The following is a 26,107-nucleotide window of genomic DNA, read 5'->3' as shown; positions in this document are numbered from 1 at the left end:
CAATTTGAAAATATGTTGTTCCTTCACTGTAACTGAATCCAGATACTGGAATGCCCAACTTTACCCTGCCGTGTGAATACCTTCACCATGAGGATGACAGTGGTTCAAGTAGGCAGCTCACCACCATCTTCTCAAGGTCGGTAAAGGGATGGACAGTAAGTGCTGCCCTTGCCATTGTTGACCAAAATGTTCCACTCCCATCACACCCCTCTTTCCACCCTCATATTCAGTTGTAATGCTCCATTTCAAAGTTCTGCAACCACTGCTGTGAATTTTGTAAGAATGATTGGTGGACTCATCTTTACGTGAAAATACAGAAGAAATGTACTCATTCAACAGGTGATAATGATTTGGAATAATCTATCAGGTGGAATGCTTGGAAGAGAAGCACTGGGTAGTACAAATATAATTGTTTACTATGAAAGGGGATTTGGTATAAAGGATCAAATTTCATAGGCTTTGGGGCCCTTCTCTTATTTCTCAAGTCAGCCTTCATTTAAATGCTATCTTTGGAATAAAATAGACAACCTACATAAAATGGTTTATTTAAAGCATTAGTGTACTTGCAACCCTGCCTGAATACCAATAGTCAATGGATGCATGTCCTCCAAATGATGTATCCTCTGCTTCCCAAACCTTCCCCTCACCAGCTTTCCCAAATATACCTCCTCTTACGACTTTATAAAGCAATTATTTCTTGCAAACTCTCATTCAACCTGATTATTTGTGACTTCATGCATTTTTAAAGCCTTTCTATTTCTTTTATCTGAACGGCTCCCGGATTCTGTACCCAGGTGAACCTAAGTTTTATATGCATTCCTTTTCATAGCATGACAATGGCATTCCATAAACAATAATTTCGCTTAACATATGGTTACAGTTTTAATGAAAAGCTTGTTGTGCAATTGATAATCTTTTTAGTTCTGACCCCCGACTTCCTTGCCGTACATTCTTCTTGCCTTCTTCCTTCATCTGTGAACAGTACATTTTCCTTTTCTGTTTCGTAGTGTTAAACTTACAATTATTCCTCTTCATAATCCATTCTTCCAATCGCAGGACTTTAAATATTTATCGTCAGCTTTCAGTTCCTGTTACAATCTGCACACTTCGACTACTTGAGCTTGATATCAAAGCTAATCTCTTCCCTGGCCTTTGCAATACTGAGCCCGTGCCCATTTTCTCGGTGTATTAAGAAACTGACTATATGCACAACCGCTCAACGATAGTCGAAAAATTGCAAAAACAATGAACAGCACTTACATTGACTGTCATACCACCGATCCACGAGTTTCCTGTTCAACTTCTGTGGGTGTTTAAAGCGTCTACGAGCTTTCATTGCAACATTGAGTGTCACTTCACACTCAGTAAAATCCTTTTTCAAGGTTATTTTAACGCCAGGATTTAGACTTTCCAGAACGTGCCTGCATTAGGTCAGTTTACAAGCACAAGGATCTGGTTGCTGGGAAGGGTTGTAATTCATATTGAGAGACGCGTTTTCAGCACCTGACTGGCGAACAGGGCCTGATCAGTTTCAAGGGTAGAGCCAACCAGTTGCAGCAGGGACCGAGAACATTCGCACCGAGGTGTATGAACAACATAGTGGCAGAATCAACAGCGACCCTGCCGGAAGAGAGACCGCGAAAATCCAGTGACCTTACAGACTCTAGCAGAAAATGGGGGAAAAGATGGAATGGAAAAAAGCCCACGACGCGTTTAAATTGCGCTGGGACAGCACCGATGATATCATGTGCCGCAACAGCATGTCCTTCTTCCTTCATAAAACCATCAGAAGTGATTTTTTTGCCAGCTACCTCTTTCTCTTGGAGGGGCTGCCACTGGGTGAGTTTGAGTGACGCTGCGGTCCGGTCGCCTACAGAGATTCGGCACGGCGGCGAGAATGAAAATATCCAAGTGAATGCCCGCCACAGGTGAATTTGAATGTTAAAAGGATCATTTACCAAATTTTTTCCAAATGTATTTCAGGTTCCTAAACAACGTTTTATCATTGCAGATTTTGGTTAAATTGCCGTCTGATAACACAAGCACACTTAGCAATGTAACGTGAGTGAGATCCCGAATTACATCCATTTCCAATCCCAACAGACAAGGATTTCCTGATTTTACCTGGGATATCCTGCGTATTGACAGTTAATCGTTAACCCAATAAAACCTTGTTGAAGGGCATTACAAGTTGTCATGATATGATTCGGTAGAGCAACATACACAGATGTAGAGAATTCAATGATCCACAGTACAGGAAAAGTTTACTTTTTCCAGTTGAAAAAAATGGCATTGATTTAAAAATCCAGTAACGAGCCACGTCTACGAAAGGAAAACGGAGAGTGGGTGGTTAGGGAGCATATGCAGTAGCAGCATGCTAATTTTATCGCTATTACAGTGAATGATCGGTATTTGGTCGCGTTAATGATGTCGGCAGCCACAGAACAACCACAAAACAAATTCCAGGGCAACATCATGTTAATCCTTCGATATATTACTTCCTTCTTATGTTATTTGTGCAAATAACGTGTACTAATTTTACCGAAATAGTCAGCGAGATTGAGTACCACCATTCAAAGCACCTGCAAGTGGCACAAACTATTGAACAACGAAGTGCACCCAACTGATTCGACCTTTCCTTTCTCTGACTGCACAGGGGATGGGCACGTATTTTATGTTGAGGATATTGGCTGCTGTGGATTGTGCTGTCCGTTATTGCAGCCTCTTGCAAACACCAGCAATCAATGTTTACATCTCAGTGACACATTGCATGTAGCCTACTGCTGATACAAAAGTGGGGATTAATGAAACTCTTAAAACGCAACATACGCGACGCTGGAGAAACAAGTTTGCATGGTTCAAAGATGCGAAATCCATTATTCATTAAATGTGAATACGTGTTCATTTCAACCATATAATCTGAAATATACTGGAGAAGACGAAGGACAGTGTACCATAACGGACTGTAAAACTGCAACAATTTTCCATTATCGTTCAATGTTTGTGCTTATAGGTGGCTCCTTAATACACCCAGAGGATGGGCCAAAGCTCAGATACAGGGCACCATCACGTTAAAAGAGTAATGACAAGATCAAATAAAACCAGAAATAATAGCAGAAATGTCGAGCCCATGTTTTAAAAGTGTGTAAATGATAGCAGAAACTGAAAAGGTAATGGAAGAGTTGGAGTAAGAGGAGAGATAATTGTGATTTCAACACTGTAAATGAAAATAGAGGGAAAGGAGGAAAGCTGTGTAAAATGGCATCTTTAGAAAAATGATAGAAAAAAAATCATAGAGGTGGGAAAAAGGAAGAAAAGGTATAATAGTGCAGAGGTGAAAGAATTATGGGGTATGCAACAAACTTTCATTAAAACTGTGATAAAATGTTAAGCAGAATCATTATTTGATCACACAAAATAGCAATATTTGATAAGGTGTGACCTTTTAAGGATATGGATTACTCATTTCATATCAGATCAACTCCAGATAATCCCAAGTGCCAATGTATTAGGAGCAGGAAGGTTACTGGAGCTCTGTGCTAATATACTGCATGGCTTTAACTATGAATGTATGACGGTGTATCTACACATATGTGGGTGTTCCTGAGTTTTTGCAGCTGTCAATCAATAGGTTGATTACCATCACAGTTCTTTTTCAAAAGATTGATGATTACCGGGAATTTGGGAGCTTGGGTGAAAGTGGCATTTTGAAAAGCAGTCACTATGTTGGGTTTCCCCAGTGTAGAAGAGATCAGACCATATAATGTAATACTTTGGAGTAAGTACAAGAGAATCACTGTTTCACCTGTGAGTGCATAGGATAAGGTAAAAAAAAAGCAGATGTTGCATGACCTGTTGCTTGCAATTGTGCAATTGGTAGGTGGGAAGCCAAAGGTTCAGGTCGGAGGTAGGAACATTTTTGAGAAGTGAACCAGGGTCTTATGGAAGGAACAGTCCATTCAGAATGCTGAAGGTGTAGTGAAAGATGTGATTAATGGATACATGAGGCATCATGTATGAGGTGGCTGAAATGGCAGAGATTATCTGTTTAAACTGAAGGCTTGTGGGGTGAATGGTGAGGACAAGGGTAAAACTTGTGATTCTGGGAGGGAGGAGAAAAGGAAAGAGCAGAAAGATGGGAAATGGAATAGGTATGATCAAGAGGCCTGTCAACTATAATGAAGGGAAATCCTAGGTTGAAGATAAAGGAAAACAAATAGGATGCATTGGCATACATGGTGAAATTATGGAAGAACTGGGAAAATGGAAAAGAGCCCTTTCAGTGAGTGGGGAGGGAGGAAGTTTAGCAAACAATTGTATTTTAGGAAAATTCTGTTTCTTTCTTGACAGATACTCCATGGCCTCCTGAATATTTCCATCATTTTCTGTTTTTATTTCACATTTCCAGCAGCTCCAATATTTTGTAAGAGAAAAGGTATTTGGCAAGAATTACTGATTAACATAGGTTGAATATGCTTTAAAAGTTTGTAGATTGTAGGAGAAAAGGATGGTTGAGAGAGATCAGGAACTGCAAGTTAAATTCTTTTAAAGTCTATGAGTAGGAGACAGATCACACTGAAATGTCAAGGAAAAGTATATATTTGGAGCTCAGAAGGAACAAGATAAGGAAATATATATTTGTGCTGACCATAATTATATTGGTTCAAATAGAAAAGTGGAAACTCATGGTGAAGGAAGACCAGTTTTCTTTTGTTTTGTGTAAATGATGACATAAGCAAGAAAACATGAACTTCTTTACTGTAAGTAAACAATGATTAATTCAGAGACATAAGGGACTGAAGATGCTGGGATCTGAAGCAAAAAGCAAGCTGCTAGAGGAACTCAGCATGTCAGGCAGCATCTATGGAGGTAACAACCTCTTTACATAGGCTATCTCCCCTCTGCACTCTCAGTTCTGATGCAGAGTCTCAACCTGAAACATCGGCTATTCCTTTATTTCCACACTTGCAGCCTGACTCAGAGTTCTTCCAGCAGCTTGTCTTTTGCTTAACAATTAGTTCATTTTTATTCTTAAGAATTGAGTGTTGCCAGGAAAAACAATGTTTTATTGTTTTGTGGTAAAGCAGAGCCTTTGGATAGTCAGAACATAACCCATTTGCCACAGCTTATCCAGCCTTTTACCTGCTCCAGTAATCACAAGATTTATCAGATCAAATTATAAACCTTAAGAAAGACAAAAGATAATTTTTTTCTCCAATCTACTATCATTCAACCCCTAAAAAGGTAATACATTCTCCCCACTATTTCCCCACACATTTTTCCCCACTAATTTAGAAAGGAGGGAGAAAGAATATCAGGAACTATAGACCAATTAGCCTTACATGTGGTCACAGGGCACCAGAAAATATTGGTTGGATTGGACAGAGTCAGCATGAGTTTATGTAAAGCCAGAAATCTGTTAGAATTATTGAATCTGACAATTAAATGGAAAACCAGTTGATGTGTATGTTTGCACTTACAGAAGGCTTTTGAGAAAGCACAACATAAGAAGTTATTGAATAAAATTAGACTACATGGGGTTGGGGATAATATACAGGCTTGGAGTGAGTAAGTAGGAATAAATGGGTCATTTTTGGGTTGGATGCCACAGGGAGCAGTGCTGGGATTCCAGGTGTCCACAATCCATATCAACAATTTGGATGAGGGAATCACATGTGATATATCATCAAAAAGCTGGGTAAGATTGTGGGTTGTGAGGAGAATTCAGAGGGGCTTCAAGGGGTTATAGACAACTCAAGTGGATGGGTGAGGATCCAGCAGATGGAATATAATATGGAAGAGCATAATATCATCCACTTTGGTAGAGAAAATAGAAACATAAGTTATTCTTTAAATGGTGAAAATTTGAAAGGTGCAGATGTTCAGAGGGACCTCGGTATCCTTGTATACAAATCACTGAAAGTTTACATGTAGGTTCAGCAAGCAATTAGGAGGGCAAACAGTGTATTGACCTTTATCCCTGAAGGATTTGAGTACACGTGGAGAGACATCTTACTTCAATTATATGGAGCCCTTTTGAGACCACACATGGAACATACAAACATCTCTAATCTCCCTTTTTAAGAAAGGATATACTTGTGATAGAGGGAGTGCAACAAAGTTCATCTGATTGATTTGTGGAATGTCAGGTTTGTCCTATGAGGAGAGTTTAGGCAGACTGGGCCTGTATTCAGTAGAGTTCAGAAAAATGGGATGCGATCTCAATGAAACATACAAAATTCTTATCGGGCTTGATAGAGTAGATGCAGAGATGATAATATGGGATTGACCATTCAGGGGTGAGACAAACAGAAATTCCTTCATAAAATGGATAGTGAAACATAAATTTTCTAGTCCAGAGGGCTGTGGAGATTCAGTCACTGAGTGCATTCAAGGCAAAGATTGATTGATTTTTGGATGTTAAAGAACCAAGGGATATAGGGTTAGTGCAGGAAAGTGGTGCTGAGGTAAAAGTTACTGAATGATGGAGCAGAGGCAAGGGGCCAAACCTTGTGTTCTTCACTCTCTCAAGTTGAGAAGATAAATACTTGACCATATCTGAAGTACAACCAGTTTGGACATGCATCCATCACCAGTTCTGGATTCCTTTTCTTTATCTCCAACAGCTTCTCCAAACCTCTTTTTGTCTCCTCCCCTTTAAAAACAAGTGGTACAAGGTTACAGATTTTTTGCTCCTGAACTGGTTGCCTGCCACTTTAGTTCATCATCCCACCTCCATTTTGGCAGTTTTGTCTGTGGCTTCCTGCACAGTTATGACCCAACACAAGCTCAACAAACAATAGCTCATCTTCCATCTGGGTACATTGCAGCCTCCAGGACTCAATGCTGAATGCTCACACTTTAGGCAACTTTCTCTTTCTTTCTGTCTTGATCAGAACTAGCCATTTCTGCCTGTCATCACTTTTCTTTTTTATGCATAATATGGGCTGTGGGGCACGACCTACTTCCTTACTGATGCAACAAAGATGCTTAATCTAATCTTAACTGCTACTTTACTGCCTCATTAATTCATCCACTCTCAAATCAAAGATATTGTCTTCATTCTACCCATCCCTCCTAACCTTTTCTCCTACCTAAAATTGTCCTAGGTTAGACTGTACCTGAAGTATTGTGAGCAGTTCTGGTTATCAAATCTGAGGAAGGTCATTGGGCTTGAGCAAACCTTTACTGGAATAATTTCTGGACTCCAGGAATTAAATGATGAGGGAAGATTACAGGACCTGAGGCAGGCACGTTAGTGTAGTGATTAGCGTAACGTTTTACAGTGCCAGTGACCCAGGTTCAATTCCGACCACTGTCTGTAAGGACTTTGTACGTTCTCCCTGTGTCTGCATGGATTTCCTCCGGGTGCTCCAGTTCCTCCCACATTCCAACAACATACGGGTTAGGAAGTTGTGGGCATGCTATGTTGGCGCCGGAAGCACGGTGACACTTGCGGGCTGCCCCTAGAACATTCTATGCAAAAGATGCCTTTCACTGTGTGTTTTGATGTATATGTGACCAATCAAGATAAAGATATCTATTCCTGGAATTAAGGCAACAGGGTGCTTTGATTGAGGAAATGATGAGGTATCTGGGGCTCAGAGGCAGAGCCTATGAGAGCCAGGTCTTATAGGAATGAAGCTAGGAAATATTTCAACAAATAGAACATGGTGGAAATTTGGATCCCTCAGTTACAACTATCAGAAGATGATTGGTCACCTGTTAATTTTGTCCAAAATTGATTGACTTGTGTTTATCAAAGGTGATCAGGGAAGTGGAGCACTGGATGGATTTAGGTCACAGATTAGCCATGGTTTTACTGAATGATGGAATAGGCTCAAAGGTCTAAACAGCTTATCCATATTCCTACATTCCAAAATCTCCCAGAACCTTCCTCCACAATACCACTAAGCCATTCTTTTATTTTGTTTCTACACTTCATCCATTCATTTTTTCCATGAGATCTACCTTATGCTTTCTCAAAATCCAAGCCACTCAACTTCCCTTCTTAGCCTTCATTTCAATTAGCATTATAAGTAGTTTCCCTCTTTGCCAGTCCATACTTTCTTTATTGTTACCTGCTTCTAAACAAATCCATCTTTGACCCATCTACTTTTCCAAGGACCTTGTATCCTTTCCTACACAATTCCCATCTTCAACCACTCTGATCAGCATGGATGCAGATAATATCTGTGACAGTGACCTGGGAGCACTTTCCTTCCCTGTACACTCACCCCCCCCCCCCCCACCACCACCACCACCCCAGCCTCTTGCAGCTTTTAGAATGGTTGCTAACAATAGAAACAAATGAAGTAGCAGGAGCAGAAGTAGGCTTTTTGGCCCTTTGAGCCTACTCTGCCAGTCACTAAGATCATGGTTAATTTTCTACTTCAGCAATGCATTCCTGTCAGAACTTTATATACTGTAACACTATTCCTTAATTCCTGTAATACCAGCCTATATTTTGATTTGAGTGTCTTCTATTCTTATACAGCCAGAGAATCTCCAACAGTGGAGATGTCTATTGGCCATTCTTCCTCCTCATTCATAGGTAGCTCATTTGTGACACTATCTGCAATACAGGCACAGTTTTCATTTATACATTGACAATGTCCATTTGTACCTTTTGACTACTTTGTTTATTTTCTCCAACTGCATCTATATTCTCATATTGCTTGTCTGATATCACCATTGAAGTATCATTTCCCCTAGTTAACCAATGGAAGGCCAAAACCATTGTCCCTACCACAAACTCTGCTCCCTCCCTAACAACTCCTTCATATTGGACAGTCTATAGCTTCAGGGTGCAGTTTCACCTCAAACTGATTCTCATCTAAGACTCCAACCGGACTTTGCTGTCCAACATAACAACAGCCTTCTTCTGCCATCTTAAATTGTTCCCATCTGCCTTTACTTCAGTCAATCTGCCACTGAAGTTAACATCAGCTTGATCATGTCGTCTGAAGTATGAGGAGTTATAATATGGTACAGTAATGCAGCAGTTACTGGTCCAGAGACCAGGGTTTGATCTTGATTTTGGGTGCTGTCTGTGTGGAGTTTGCATGTTCTGACTGCAGTCATGTAGGTTTCTGCCAGATCACTGGTCTTCTCTCATATCTTGCAGATATGTTAATTGGCCACTGTAAGTTACTCCCAGACATCTGTCGTGGTACAGAAATATTAAACTATTAAAAACTGTAATTAGTTGTTCAGTATCCATGGTTCAGGATTCAAGGGCTTCTAAATTTTAATTTCCCTTGGTACCTTTGGCAACAAAAGTAACAAGGGATTCTTGTACCTAATATGATAACTACTTTATTTTTCTATCCATTTTTCGGCGGACAATTACATTCTGAATTCATAATGGGTGGAAAGCAAGACTGATTTAAACGGGTCCTGCCCCAGTTTTCGCTCTATTTCATCCAATATTTGATGCCAGTTTCAGGGTGATAATATCCTTACTCATCATTCATACCTCAGGGTCTAAATATAAAACTGTGTGAATACTTATTACACCACCCATTTATACTTCAGATGAAAATGACATAACAGATCAAAGTATGAAAAGAGTGCTGATTGTATTCTGGATTTGGTAAAAGTATAAATATGTTAATAAAGGAAGCATTTACCTTTTCCTGACAAATAATGAGTCGAAAAATACATTTCCCAATTTTTTTGCATTTATTAGAACCAGTAATTTACTGGATAGTATCAGGTTTAAGCTTATTGCCATATCTAGGGAATTCATCACAGTTATTTCTGATTTATTGATATCACATGTGAACAACTATCCTTTTTACAAAATAGGTCACTCGTTTGCTTCAAACTCTCACATGCATTAAAATAACTTTGCTGAAGGAGCAGTTTAACTAGAAGTAAAGACTGAAGTATTATACCTGGGCAGAGATCAGTTCAGTCTACAAACATGTAAAAGAGTCAAATGAATATGTAAGATTTATAATGTGCTATATAATATTGAATAAATAATTGCTCAAAAGACATAAAAATCAAAAAAATTGCAAGTAATGGAAATCTGAAGCAAAAATAGAAAATGCTGGATAAAATCCAGCAAGTCTACAGCGCCAGCGATCGGGGTTCGATTCCCGTCGCTGTCTGTAAGGAGTTTATACATTCTCCCGTGTCTGCGTGGGTTTCCTCCGGGTGCTCTGGTTTCCTCCCACATTCCAAAGACGTACAGGTAGGTTAATATGGGTTTAAAATGGGCAACGTGGACTCATTGGGCTGGAAGGGCCTGTTACCAAGCTGTAAATAAAATTTTTAAAAAATATTGACTGCTTCTTGTTCCACAGATGCTGCCTGACTTGCTAGTTCCAGCATTTTTTTGTTTTTAATTGCACAAAATACATAGTTTTCAATAGAACCATTTGTGGATCAGTCAGAAATATTGACTAACAAATAATATACAACCTGTAACTGGCATGGTGTACAACAGCATGGGTCAGGTCTTTACACCAATTACACAAACCAATAAGATTCACCTTATTCTTTGGCTTTGTGTGTGGCCAAGGAAAGCTTGGGTACAATTTACAACGTATAACATGTGATGGAGTCTATTGAATACAAGTTAAATTCCACTTCCAAATTAATAATGTCTAGAAAAGGCCCTTCAAGACTTGGTAGAGTTAAAGGTAATATTTCTGACTTTTTTATTGTTACATTGAATATATTGGCATAAGATCCTGCCAATATGCGAGAAATTCAGTTCACAAAGGTGCATTACATAAGTAACAGTCAAGGAAAGTAAAATAGAATGAATCAAATGGGTATTTCTAGATCTGGGAACAGTTTCAGAAAATATTTTTTTAAATGCTGATAATGTCTTGAGAGTTAACCCTTCTTATTATTACATAAAAATAAGTGATCCTGCCAATGTTTCCATTGGTTTATTTTATAAAAATATAGATGGTTTGTAACCATGATGACTCTACACTATGACCCACCACCAAAACCATAAAAGCAGCAAGAATGCATATCAATTATGACAATTTTCTGGAGCCTAAATATCTGGAAGTACTGTCAATAAAACAAAGATGTCATTATTTTTGGGGTGGGTAGGAGGGTTAAAACAGTTTATTTTGAGGAATCCTTGCATAATCCTTGGGGTCTTTTCCGAAATACCCAAAAATGATTGTTTTTAAATCGGTCAGTGCAATTTAGACTGACATTTTGTAGTGTGGGATCTTGAAGGAAAGTCAAATAGGTTCTCGGATCCAGCCTGAGACTTGCTCACATAAATACTCACAGAACCAGGTTTCATTGGCATTGTGAAAGCTTGCTTCTGCATGGGTGGTTGCAACAGCACAGGCCATGCACAAGTGTTTAAAAATACATTGGTGGTTTCCAAGCCTCTGCTGAATGCTATTCAATGCTTTTCTGTCTCTCAGGGATCATGTATGCTTTCGAGCACCAGGCATTCAGACAACCTGAAACAAAAATCACTTAATTCTTGCAACTCAAATGAAGTTCACAATTTTCAATTATGTTTTATTTAACATTTAAATTGGATTGTGTGGTTCAGAAAAACTTGGCCCCACTCAACTTTATGTCTAGACAGATGTTAGATATGCAAAACAAAATAACTGTTACCCTTAGGCATTTCACACTCCGATTTTTTTCTTCTAATGTATTCATTCACAAGATATGGATTTTGCTGGCCATGCCAGCATTTAGTGTGTTTCTAATTGCCCCTAAACTGAGGAGGCAAGTAAGAGTCAACCACATTAGTGGGTCTGGAATCACATAGAGTCCAGACTGGGTAAAGATAGTAGATTTGTATCCTTGATTAGTGAAGTCGGTGGGTTTTTACAAGAATCCAGACATTTCATATTTATCATTACTAATACTAGCTCTTTAATTCCAGAATTTAATTATTTGTATTTGAATTCTCTAACAGTTGTAATAGAATTGGAACTCAAGTCTCCAGATCAATGTTCATTGACTACAGCTCTGCCTTCAATGCTATAATCCCAAGCAAACTCATCACCAAACTCCAAGACCTAGGACTCAACACCTCCATCTGCAACTGGATCCTTGACTTTCTGACCAACAGACCGCAATCAGTGAGGATAGGCAGCAATACCTCCAGCACGATTATTCTCAAAACTGGTGCCCCACGAGGCTGCATCCTCAGCCCTCTACTCTTTTCCCTATATACTCATGACTGTGTGGCCAGGTTCTGCTCTAACTCCATCTACAAGTTTGCAGATGATACCACCGTTGTAGGCCATATCTCAAACAACGATGAGTCAGAGTACAGGAAGGAGATAGAGAGCTTAGTGGCATGGTGTCATGACAACAACCTTTCCCTCAACATCAACAAAAGAGCTGGTCATTGACTTCAGGAAAGGGGGCGGTGCACATGCACCTGTCTACATCAACGGTACTGAGGTCGAGAGGGTTGAGAGCTTCAAGTTCCTGGGAGTGAACATCACCAATAGCCTGTCCTGGTCAAATCACGTAGATGCCACAGCATCACCAGCGCCTCTACTTCCTCAGGATTCAGTATGTCCCCTTTGATACTCACCAACTTTTATTGATGAACCATAGAAAGCATCCTATCTGGATGCATCACGGCTTAGTACGGCAACTGCTCTGCCCAAGACCGCAAGAAACTGCAGAGAGTTGTGGACACAGCCCAGCGTGCACGGAAACCAGCCTCCCCTCCTTGGACTCTGTCTTTACCTCTCGCTGCCTGGGTGAAGCAGCCAGCATAATCAAAGACCCTACCTACCCGGGTCATTCTCTCTTCTCTCCTCTTCCATCAGGTAGAAGATACAGGAGTCTGGGGGCAAATATCACCAGGCTTAAGGACAGCCTCTATCCCACTGTGATAAGACTACTAAATCGTTCCCTTATACAATGAGATGGACTCCGACCTCACGATCTACCTTGTTGTGACCTTGCGCCTTATTGCACTGCACTTTCTCTGTAGCTGTGCGTTGGTAGTGGAGTGAGTGAATGGTTATGGATGGGGTGCTTATTAAGTGGGCTACTATGTCCTGTATGGTGCTGAGCTTCTTGAGTGTTGTTGAAGCTGCACTCATCCAGACAAGTGGAGAGTGTTCCATCACACTCCTGACCTGAGGGGGATTCAGTAATCATAATGCCATTCAATGTCAGGGTGTGGTAGATGGATTTTCTTTTGTTGGATATAGTCACTGCCTGTCACTTATGTGGCACAAATGTTACTTGCCAGGCCTGGATATTGTCCAGGTCTTGATGCATTTGGATGTGTCTGCTTCGTTATCTAAGAAGTTGCAAATGTTTCTTAACATTGTGCAATCATCAGTGAATGTCCCTACTTCTGACCTTATGAATGAAGGAAAGTCATTGATGAAGCAGGTGAAGATGATTGGGCCGAGGGCACTACCCAGAGGAGCTCCTGCAGAGATATCCTGTAGATGAGATGATTGACCTCCGACCATAATAACCATCTTCCTTTGTGCTAGGTATGATTTCAACCAAGAACCCCAGTTTAGCCAGGTTTCCTTGATAATTGATCAAGTGCTCCCTTGATGTCAAGGGCAGTTACTCTCACTTCACTTCTGGAATTCAGCTCTCTTGTCTATGTTTGGACAAAAGCTGAAATGAGGTCAGGAGCTAGTGACTCTGGCGGAGCCCAAACTGAGCTTCTGAGAGCTGGTTGTTGCGAAGCAAGTGCCACTTGATAGCACTATCGATTATCCCTTCCATCACTTTACTGATGATCAAGAGTAAACTTGTAGGGCCATTCATCGGGTTTGATTCGTCTTACTTCTTGTGGACAGGACATACTTAGGTAATGTTCCACATTGTTGGATAGATGCCAGTGTTGTAGCTGTACTGGACCAGGTTGGCCAAGGGCATGGCAAGTTCTGGGGCACATGTCTTCATTACTATTGCTGGAATGTTGTCAGGACCTATAGCCTTTGCTGTATCCATTACCTTTAGCCATTTCTTGCTGTCATGTGGAGTGAATCAGATTTGCAGAAGACTAACATCTATCATGCTGGGCACCACTGGAAGAGGCCAAGATGGATCATTCACTCAGCACTTCTGGCTGAAGATTCTTGCAAATGCTACAGCTTTCTCATTTGCACAGACGTGCTGGGCTCTCCCATTGAGGATGGGGTTACCTGTGGAGCTTGCTCCTCCAGTGAGTTGTTTAATTGTCTGCCACCATTCACAATTGGATGTGGCAGGACTGCAGAGCTTAGATCTGATCCTTTGGTTGTAGGATTGCTTAGTTCTGTCTATTGCATGCTGTTTGTTATTTGGCATGAAAGTAGTCCTGTCTTGTAGCTTCACCAGGTTGATTTCTCATTCTGAGGTATGCCTGGTGCTGCTTCTGGCACACCCTCCTGAACTCTTCATTGAACCAGGATTGATCCCCTGGTTTGATGGTGATGGTACAGCAGGGGTTATGCTAGGCCATGAGGTTGCTGATTGTGGTTGCATACAGTTCTGCTGCTGTTGATGGCCTGCAGTGCCTCATGGATGCCCAGTCCTGAGTTGCTAGATCTGATTGCAATCTGCCCCATTTACCAATGGTGGTAGTGCCATGGGACACAATGAATGCATTTTCACTATGATGATAGGATTTTGTCTCCACAATGAGTACTAATCCATCAAACATCACGGTTGGTGGTGGTTGAACAAAAAGATTTGATAATATCATCAGAGTATACACCAGAGTATACACCAGAGTATATCATCAAACATCACGCAGCAGGTTCCAGCATACATTTCCACTACTATCCAATTTCTCCAACAGACTATCATACTTGCATATTCCAATATTAAAGCAGAATTTGGATTCCTAGCAATTATTTTACTCAAGCTGGTTTAGAAACATTTAAAAAAAACTGTACACACTCAAACTTTTGTCCTCAAAATCTCATAGAGGAAACATTTGCATGGTGTTGAAACAGGACATAAAATTTACCATTCTTTTGAACAGACTCAAGGCAGTGACATTGTTAATAATTGTCTCTGATATTTTTCTCATAATACTCTCAGCCCTCAATTATTATATATTTTCTTCTCCTGTGTTTAATCCTTTTGGCCCAAGCAGTGAACCATTTACTGAGTGATATGGTAGACAAGGGCAGCTCCCAAGGTCTCTGCAAATTCTGCTTGTAGTTAGTTTTTACAAGATGTACAAGAACATCTGGTCTTCATTTAGTACCTCTATCCTGACGGCATAGTAAAGAATAGTAATTTGATTGCCTTATAGAGAATTATGAATGCAAAACCCCCACTAGAATGCTATTACTGGAGAACCACTACCAAAATTTCCTCTCACCTATCTCCATTGTGGACAACTTTCAGTCTTTCAGATCCAACTGAAGTGACAGAGAAATGTAAAACAAAACAAATATATATTCAGAAACTAAGTTTGTTTGGTTCACTTTTAACAGATAAACATTGTGTAAGGACAAAAGCCCTGGCCAACACCAACTGGGTGATTACATGTGGTGTTCCTGTATGAACTGATGGTGCAATCCTATTTTGATGGCAGATTCTGGAGAAAAAAACAAAAGCTCCAAAAATCAGCTCAGAGGAACACCCTCTTTAGAAAAACAGACATGTGGAGATGGAGGTGCTGGGTGATAAATCACTGCCAAATAACATGTCAAATGCTAAACTTTTAATGTCTTTGGTCCTTAACTATTGAACACCAAACATTCACTTTTGATTGAAGCTAAGGGGAAAGTCATGCTTTTGATTATTTGAAGCTACATCATATATCTTATTGTCCAAAAACCTTTTTCCCAACTATTTTCACTGGGAAATAAAGGACTAATAAAGTTTTTTGCTTGTAGTAATTGTAAGTAAATTTGAACTCGGTGTATTGATAGACTGTGAAGAGTCATTTAAAACAATCTTAGATATTTTAAAAATATAGAACCATAGAACACTACAGCACAGAAAACAGGCCATTCGGCCCTTCTAGTCTGTGCCGAAACGTTATTCTGCTAGTCCCATTGACCTGCACCCAGTCCATAAACCTCCAGACCTCCCCCATCCATGTATCTATCCAATTTATTCTTAAAACTCAAGAGTGAGCCCGCATTTACCACGTCAGGTGGCAGCCCATTCCACACTCCCACCACTCTTTGAGTGAAGAAGTTCCCCGTAATGTTCCCTCTAAATCTTTCCCCTTTCACCTTAAAGCCATGTCCTCTCGTACTTATCTCTCCTAATCTAGGTGGAAAGAGCTTACTCGCATTTACTCTGTCTATACCCCTCATAATTTTGTAAACCTCTATCAAATCTCCCCTCATTCTTCTGCGCTCCAAGGAATAAAGTCCTAACCTATTCAATCTTTCCCTGTAACACAACTCCTGAAGACCCGGAAACATTCTAGTAAATCTTCTCTGCACTCTTTCAATCTTACTGATATCCTTCCTATAGTTAGGTGACCAGAACTGCACAAAATACTCCAAATTTGGCCTCACCAATGTATTATACAACCTCACCATAACATCCCAACTCCTATACTCAATACTTTGATTTATGAATGCCAGGATGCTAAAAGCCTTCTTTACAACCCTGTCTACCTGTGACGCCACTTTCAGGGAATTATGTATCTGAACTCCCAGATCTCTTTGTTCCTCCGCACTCCTCAGTGCCCTACCATTTACTGAGTATGTCCTACCTTGATTTGTCCTTCCAAAATGCAACACCCCACACTTGTCTGCATTATGTTCCATCTGCCATTTTCTGGCCCATTTTTCCAGTTGGCCCAGATTCCTCTGCAAGTTTTGAAAGTCTTCCTCGCTGTTCACATCGCCTCCAATCTTAGTATCATCAGCAAACTTGCTGATCCAATTTACCACATTATCATCTAGATCATTGATATAGACAACAAGCAACAGTGGCCCCAGCACAGATCCCTGAGGCACACCACTAGTCACAGGCCTCCAGTATGAGAAACAATCATCCACTACCACTCTCTGTCTTCTCCTACACTGCCAATTTAGAATCCAGTTTACAACCTCTCCATGGATACCTAGTGTCTGAACCTTCTGAACTAACCTCCCACATGGGACCTTGTCAAAGGTCTTACTAAAGTCCATGTAGACAACATCCACAGCCTTTCCTTCATCTACTTTCTTGGTAACCTCCTCGAAAAACTCTACAAGATTCATTAAACACGATCTACCACGCACAAAGCCATGCTGACTATCCTTAATCAGCCCTTGGCTGTCCAAATATTTGTATACCTGATCTCTCAGAACACCTTCCAATAATTTACCTACTACTGATGTCAGGCTCACCGGCCTGTAATTACCTGGTTTACTTTTAGAGCCTTTTTTAAACAATGGAACAACATGAGGTACCCTGCAGTCCTCTGGCACCACACCCGCACAATATGCAATGTGTATATTTACACGTGGCATATTTTTTAAAAAATCATGGTATAAAACATGCCAAGCTTGTGAATACTTTAATTAATAGTGCTCAAAAATAAAGTACAGTTTTTGTCTTAATTGAAAACTAGTTGACATAATATTGAGAAATGGTTCATTGATTGAACCTTACAAATGAATGTCAAACAATGAAAAAGACAAAAAGAAAAGAAAATTGTAAGTGAAAACCTTGATAAATGGATTAATTTCTTCTCATATCAACATTTTTTTTTGCTTTTGCATTTTCTTCTAGTGAAACTGTTCGCTTTGACAAGTGAAGTCATTAATGGTGAAATGCAGTTCTACGCCAGAGCTAAACGCTTCTATGAAGATGTGCCAGCAACAGAGGAGGGTATGATGGGAGACCATTTGGAGCTCAACAGCATAGATGTGAAAGCTTCCTATGTGTTTCTCAGGAAGTTTGTTGGAGTAAGTTCAGTGCTACAGCTACAGAGAGTTAACAGATACAGTAAATAATGCATGTCAAAAGCACTCCCGGATAATCAAATCAATATGGTAGTTATTTCTGGGTGAACTTCAAATATAATTTGGGAGCAGTGTATAATGTCACACTACTTAACTCTTTACAAAAAGTGTGCATTTTGTTCTCGTTAAAGTAAGGTGTGCTCGTGTTGGAGAACAGCACACAAATTTGGAACCAAACCAGCAAGGTCCCAGATTCAATCTCTATCTCTACAGTGTTAGCTGCAGGGGATCTAAAAATCAGTCAGAGTTTCCAATGCACATTGCAAACCAGCAGAACCTATTTCTGTGCAGGGATAATATTATGCAAGGACAGAATCAGGACCAGCTGTGATACCCTGATTATTGAATACATTATCATCACAGGCAGATTTTTGTAGCAACTTTTGATGTAACAAAGTACACCAGCTAGCAATAGTGGGAATAGGGCTAAGGGTTTTGACTAAAGACTACATATGTAGAGAGAGGCTTAAGGGGGCATTTGATGGGGCAGGGGAAGCTCGCAACTGGGGGTGGGGGGAGCAGGGTTGACATGATTGATGGTTCTGGAACTGAAAGTGAAGGGAGGTGTGATCTGAAAATGAGGCCAGAGTCAGTTGTATATGGGCAGTGGAGTTCTGAATCATTTTAAATTGGTGGTGAAACTCGGGAGAATATTGAATATGGTCTTAATAAGCATTTCAATAGCAATGGGGGGGTGAAGTGTGGATTAAGGTGGGTGGGGTTGCAAAACGCAAAATAAATTGCCATGTAAGAAAGTGGATTTTGAAACACAGCTCAGATCAGGTACTGGGGCTTTTGAAAAGATTAACCCAAAACAGGCTTAGGAGAAGATGAAAGCATCCAGAAACAAATATATGGAGACTTGCTTGGAGACAAATAGCATAGCTTCAGTCCAGCTGATGTTAAGTTAAAGGAACTAACTGCTAATGCAGAAAATTACCTCAGCTTATTCGCTGAACAACACAGTACTGGTTGAGGAATCTGATGAGAGGATGGTAGGGAGGCAGGTATGGGTATCATCAGTACTTGTGTAAAAGCTGATCATACAAACAAATAAAGTCACTAAAGGACAGCATGTAAACAAAGAAATGAAGTGATGACAGTGAAAGCTTGGGGCTCCCTCAAGGGATGGGGAAATAAGTTGTTCTGAGTGAATTGCGACAGGGAATAACAGACCCAGGCTAGGCAAATGTCATAAAGGAGGGCAGTGCAGATGAAATCATTCTTGGTGGCAAATGCTTAGAGAGATTCAGGAATAAAAGGATATGTTGTCAAATATAGTAATAGTCACAAAAAATGGCACTGGTGAATTAGACTGGGCACTAGCAGTGCAAAGGGGAAAGAGGAACAAATGTGGTTCTGAGGGGCATGAGGGAGACAGGGGATGGGAAAGCAATAGCTGTCAAGCTGAATAATACAACACATATCAATGCTGCAGCCTCAACATTTCACAATTTATTTCAATAGCTCAGATAAAGGCACCAAAGCTTGCTAAATTTGACACAAATATGTTCAAAATTAGGCTGTGGATGGGACATAAGGAATACTGATAAGGTGAGTAGGCAAATGAAGTACAATGTGGAAAACAGTGAAATGGTCCATTTTGGCAAGAAGAAAATTAAGAAGGGAAGCATATTATGTAAACAGTAAGAAATTACAGAACTCTGAGATGCAGTGCATTTTGAGTGTCCTCATGAATGATTCACAAGAGGTTCGTACACAGATGCATCAAGAAATCTGGAAAGCTAATAAAATTATTGTTTATTCCTAGAGGAATTGAATACAAAAATAGGGACATTAGGGTTCAGTTATATGAGGTACTGGTGAGATGTTGATACTGGTGTGATTACTGTGTAAAGTATTGGTCTCCTTATCTAAAGAAGGTTGTTAATGTGTTGAAAGCAGTTCAGAAAACAAATAACTGGAATGTGTGGGTTGTCTTCTGAGGAAAGGTTAAACAGGCTAGGCTTGTGTCCACTGGAGTTTAGAAGAGTGAAGGGGGATTTGAATGAAACACTCCTGTGTTTCGGAATGAAAATTCTGAGGGGTCTTGTGGCAAGGATATTTCTTCTTGTGGGAGAATCTAAAACTACGGGAAAGAAATATTTTTCTTTCAGAGGCTTGTGAGTCTTTAGAACTCTCCTCCTCAAAGGGTGGTGGCAACAGAGTCTCTCAATATTTTTAATCCAGAGCTAGATAGATTCTTCCATAAGCCAGAATGTGAAAGGCTATTGCAAGTTACAGTCATATTAACCATGACCTTATTAAATTGTAGAACAGGCTCAAGGCGCTGAGAGGCCTACTCTTGCTCTTAATTTGTATGTTCATATGTAATATGACTTGAACATAGCATCGACACATACCACTGAATGGTGAACTGTGTTTCTCATCATGCCACTCATGAAAAGTTTCTATTGCTGGCCTATTATTTGTTTAGTAAACCATATGGTAACAATTATTATGATGATGGGATGTCTGCAAGAGTGGATTTTTGGAACCAAACCAAATCTCTTGTGTAACTTGGTTCAACTGAATCAAATTAAATGAGGGTGCATGGGAAACTTATGAGGGTGCTGCCAATGCTGGAGGATTTGGACTTTGAGAAAAGACTGAGTAGGTTGAGGTTGTTTTCTTTGGAAGAGAGATATGATTGAGGTGTACACAATTATGAGGCCTGGACAGGGTGAACAGGAAGGACCTATTTCCCTTGGCAGAGTAGTGAATAATTAAAAGATGGAGATTTAACGTAATTGGTAAAATGATTAGAAAGGAAATAGTTAAGGTCCTCCTGAAAGGGCGGTGGAGACAGTACATTTAAAGCACACCCAGGTGAGAACTTGAAGAGCTGTAAACTGTAGGGTTATGAACCAAAAGATAGGAAGTAGAGGAAACCAATGTAACTCCAATTTTGGTCTGGATGGACACAATGGGCTGAATGGCCTCCTTCTGTGCTTTAACTTTTTATAATGTTATGGTGTTATCATTCTATGAATCATCGTGCATTGCTTCTGCATCTAGTTTGGCCATTAATTGTTTTCCTTCCAAATCATAAACATACTTGCTTTATTTGTGGCTTACTGTTAAAAAAAATTGGGACAGAAAAAGAACATAAAACTTTGCACCCTAGTGCACTTGAATCAACTTTTGGTTTTAAAGGGCCACAGAGTCTTATAGCACAGAAGCAGGCCTTTCAATCCACCATATCCATTCTACCTTTATATTATTGAATCATGTTACTGACTGTGATTGGATCCCCATCATGCCACCAACTTGTTTTCCATTCCATTGAATGTTTTACATGAATATTCCAAACTTCATTTTTAACCTTTTTATAATCTTAACTTAATATTATAATTATCTTTTTAGTCAGATCACTTTCCATTTAACTTTCTACTTCCTTTTATACCCAGGTCAAATTGTGCTTTAAAGCCAAGAAGTCCTAATCATGCAGCACAGAAACAGGCCCTTTCGCCCACCAAGTCCACACTGACCATCCAACACCTACTTACACTAATCTCATTTTTTTGTCTCCTCTCCCCCAAAGATTTTTCCATTCAATTACACTCAAGGGGCAATTTGCAGTCACGATTAACCTACCAAATACACACATCTTTGGAATTTGGGAGTAAACTGAAGGAAGCAAAGGAAACCCAAGTGGCCACAGGGAGAACGTGCAAAACTCCACACAGACTGTATCAGAGGTCAGGATTGAACTCAGATTGCTGGAGCTGTGAAGCTGCAGCTCTTCGCTATGTGCCACTGTGCTGCCTACAAACCTCTGGCACCTACTGGAAGTAACATGGTGATTTCATAACACATCTTGCTCATTCATAAATATTATAATCTTTGAAACCAACAGACAGCAGTTTCAAAGTGTCTGCACAGGTAAGGGGCCAAGGCAAGAGCCCTAGGTCACTGAGAAAATGGTTCCAAGACCTTTTGGAATTGGAGGGGGGAAATAAAGGAATTGGAGGCAAACTATGCAAGTGGGCAGGTGACAGGAAAAATATAAGGAAGTAAGTACCAGGTGCTACATATGGAAGGAAAAATAGGGTACACACATACTTTTTACTATGCTTTACTTCAATAGCTGAAACAATAGGTAAGAAAATTGAGGAGTTTCAGCTGATTAAGTATGTTCAACCAATGCAAAGCACAGTCAACTACACCAATGGAACATTTAACTATTTATCTAAAACAGTGGAATACAAGTCAGGAAAAAATAAACTGCTCTATGTTGCTTCAAATAACTTCTTGTTCTGGTCAGCAAGGCATAAGCTAGAGAAATAGTTCAGAGCAGAACCATATGTTTAATTCTTAAAGGGTTTCAGCTCTTAGCAAAAACTGGAGAAATGTTATGCCTAGAAATTAGATTTCCCCAATATTTGATGTGTTAAACAGTGACTCTGTGTTGCACTAATGCCAAATCAGGATTCACAAAATATATTGTGCCATTGGGACATCCTTGCTTTAAGAAATCATTATTGTGGTTTACTCCCTTTGAGGAAATTAAAAGCTTGATCTGTGCAATTCACATATGCTGTGCCTGTTGGGTAGGCGGCAGCAAAGTCATTGGTGCCCTTATCCGTGGGAAATGGGTCAGTGCTGTTAAAGTGCCCTTCGGTGGATCAGGACAATCTTCCCTAAGTCTTGTCATAAGCCCTTGCAACCAGTGGCAGTATCAGTCATATATTGAGGCATCTGTGGACTGCTGTTATCAGTTCACAGAAACCTCCATCTGTACTGAGAACCACTGGTGGTGAAGTTTTATAGGAATAAAAATCACCACAGGTGATTTTCAACATTAAAAGGGATATCTTGGAGGTTGGTGGGGACACCAAAACACGAAAAGTTCACATATTGTAGAATTAAACACAATTAATTTTTATAGATCTGAGACGTATCTATTCAGACATAATTAGCCTAGATTTCAGGTGTTATCCCAAGCAGACAAAGATCCTTTCTTCTCTTTCAAAAGTTCAAAAAAATCTCAAGATGAAAACGTCATGGTAGCTGCCTGTGTATCTTCTTATCACTTGGATTATTCAAATCTAGGGGTCCAAGATCACCTGCAATTTTATGGAATGTAATCAATTTTGAAAGATTTTGTCATGATATTGTTAGATGACATCTAACAATAACTTAGTAGCCACTGATTCTGTATATACTTGGGAATCCAACTGCCAGTAGAAATACTGAATACTCTCCAGTGAAAAATATTGTTATCTCCGGAGGTGGGGGGGGGGGGGGTGGGGGGGGGGAGCAGTGCAAGTATTCATTGACTAACTTGAATCAACAATGAATTGACAATTGACTTAAATAGCACAAGTTGTGGCTTAAAATCAGCAAGAGGCATAAACATTCAATGCTGTCCTGAACTTTAACCACAAAGGTGGAGCTGTCAATACGCTGCAGATCATGCTCCAGTTAAGAGCACAATTTGGTTACTGCCTCCACCCCAAAACAAATCAAGGTCTCTTCTGTCATGCCTAAAAACATAAGAACATAAGAAAACAGAGGCAGGAGTGGGCCACTCAACCGCTCAAGGCTGGTCCACCATTCAGTCTGATCTTAGTTGATTTGCTTCTTCTCTGCCAGTTCTCCATAGCCCTCAATTCCCCAATCTTTCAAAAAATATCTACTGCCTTTTTAAATTCCCCCAATGATCAGTATTAAATAACTACCCCCAAGTTGTTGTTCATGGATATAGCTGCATAATTACACAGACAGCCTGGAGGCAAGCAGAAACATTTGTCCTTTTGCTCCTCCTTTCACTTCTACAAAAACTCCAGCACCAGCTCAAAAAGTTTACCAGCCCTACCCACCAACTCCATCATCAGCCCTTGCTGCATACCCTGACAGACCGACATCGACATATATAGTCTGTAAATCCTCAAATTTAAAGCCAACACTAAAAAGCAGAAGCAGTTCTGTAAATTAAGAAAGATAATATTTGTTCAGTAAATAATAGAGATGGCCTTTACAATCCTTCAGGTTGAACCTTGACATAGGTTTTATGTTACACCTCACCAGCAATACAAATGCTTTTCAGGCAGAACTTGTACAGAATGATATGGATTACGTGGCTGTCCAATATCAATCTATTATAGACTAATATTGTACACTTAATTTTGACAGGGCCCGGGAAAGGCTAATACTAAGTATGCATTGGACTGCGGCTGTGGCATTGGCAGAGTCACCAGATATGTTCTGCTCCCTGTTTTCTCCTCTGTCGACATGGTGGACATGATGGATAACTTTTTATTTGAGGCTCTTTCCTACATTGGAAAAGGTGTAAAAAAAGTGAAGGATTACTTCTGCTTTCCTTTGCAGGAGTTCACTCCACCCATTAAAAAATATGATGTTATTTGGATTCAGTGGGTAACTGGTGAGTTATTACTCTAGAAAAGATATTTTTTGAATTATAAATTATTAGTAGAATTTTTTTCATCTGTTCCTTATTAATGGGTAGTCTTGCATCTGCAGTGCCTCAGTTGGTAGTGCTTTGTGTCAGAAGTTTGTAGATTCAAGTACCACTCCATGTACTTAAGCACACAGTTTAGGCTGGCATAGCATTGCAGGACTGAAGAGTGTTTTTTTGTACTATATTTTAAAACAAGTCTTGAAATTGCTTTCTCAGGTATATCTATGTTCCTCAATCAATATCACTAAAAATAAAATGAATGTCTAGTCTTTATCACATTGCTAGTTGTGAGAGCTTGTTGCCACATATTTGATATCACAACAGTGGCTTTACTTTCAAAAATACTTCATTGACTAAGGCACTTCAGAATAGTCTAAGGTTATGAGAGGTGCTATAAAAATACAAATATACAAATCTTTTGTTGTTTCCTTTCCTGTGTGGAGAGATGCACGTTGCTAACACATTTTACAAAAATTTGCTGAACATTGACCTGAGAAATTAATTAGCAAATTCAAATTCAGATGAAGCAGATAAAAGAATCAAAAGATGAAGAAAGAAACCCAAAGGAAAATTGAGTTGATAACTCTAGATTATTTAAAAATAGATAGAATCAAGTTCAATCATGCCATTTTGGAGAGTTAAAGTCTTCCTCATCAGGAGTGAAAAAGGCTCATTTAGGCCATCTTTGAGTACCTCAAATAGTCCATGATAGAATAGCATTTGCAACGATCAGGGATAATCTTATATTTCTACTTACTTGATTGAAAGTGGTGTATGGTTGAAAAAGGTCAATGCAACAAAACAGAAGAACAATAGACATGAAAAATAATCTGTAATGGTGAGGGTTTACATACGATTTTTCTCCCACTACAGGACATTTAACTGATAAGGATCTGATGTTGTTCTTAATAAGATGCAAGAACAGCCTGAAGGATGACGGAGTTATCATCATTAAAGATAATGTTGGTCGACAGGGATGCATCCTGGACCAAACTGACAGTAGTGTAATCCGGGACATTGAGATTTTAAGGAGCATCATAGCAAAAACTGATCTGGAGATCATCTGTGCCGAGAAACAAATGGACATGCCTGAGCAGTTTGTACCTGTGTGGATGCTGGCCTTGAAATAGTAACTTCTCTGGTAAACTTGTTAACTTCAATCAGTCCTTATTTACACCACTTCTTTGATGAAATTAACCATAAGGTATATAAAAATTAACACTAGATAATGCTATACCTTGATCTATTAAGTCTGTTTTTGACTATATATGATATCTTTATTAGTCACATGTACATAGAAACATACAGTGAAATGAATCTTTTTGCGTAGTGTTCTGGGGGTAGCCCGCAAGTGTCGCCATCCTTCCGGCGCCAACATAGCATGCCCACAACTTCCTAACCTGTACACCTTTGGAATGTGGGAAGAAATTGGAGCACCCGGAGGAAACCCACGCAGACACGGGGAGAATGTACAAACTCCTTACAGACAGTGGCCGGAATTGAACCCAGGTCACTGGCACTGAAGAGCGTTACACTAACCGCTACACTATTAAAGTATTTAATTCTCTGTTATTCTCTGTTTCCTTTTAACTTGATTGGAAAATGCAAAATGTTTACTTTTGCTTTTCATGCAACAAACCAGTTGTGGTCAAATCAGATAAATGCGCTTTCAGGTCACTGCCAATGTTGTTTAATACAGCCAAACCAACAGCAGTAAAGTTATCTAAACATTAATTACTTTGTGCAATTACTTTGATTAAATTATTTCCAGAATGTCAGT

General features: G+C 39.7%; 1 protein-coding gene across 1 annotated transcript; it reads left to right on the top strand.

Moving 5' to 3' along the window:
- The first annotated feature begins 1,685 nt into the window (after nucleotides 1-1,685).
- ntmt2 (N-terminal Xaa-Pro-Lys N-methyltransferase) lies at nucleotides 1,686-25,457 on the top strand. Its single transcript, XM_052012507.1, has 4 exons — nucleotides 1,686-1,839; nucleotides 17,671-17,846; nucleotides 24,042-24,291; nucleotides 25,201-25,457. The coding sequence occupies exons 1-4, from the start codon at nucleotides 1,686-1,688 to the stop codon at nucleotides 25,455-25,457; spliced, it is 837 nt and encodes a 278-aa protein (XP_051868467.1).
- Nucleotides 25,458-26,107: the final 650 nt, after the last annotated feature.

The sequence above is a fragment of the Pristis pectinata genome, chromosome 3 (assembly GCF_009764475.1).
Source record: "Pristis pectinata isolate sPriPec2 chromosome 3, sPriPec2.1.pri, whole genome shotgun sequence".
NCBI lineage: Eukaryota > Metazoa > Chordata > Chondrichthyes > Rhinopristiformes > Pristidae > Pristis > Pristis pectinata.
This window is presented reverse-complemented; position numbering and strand designations above follow the sequence as displayed.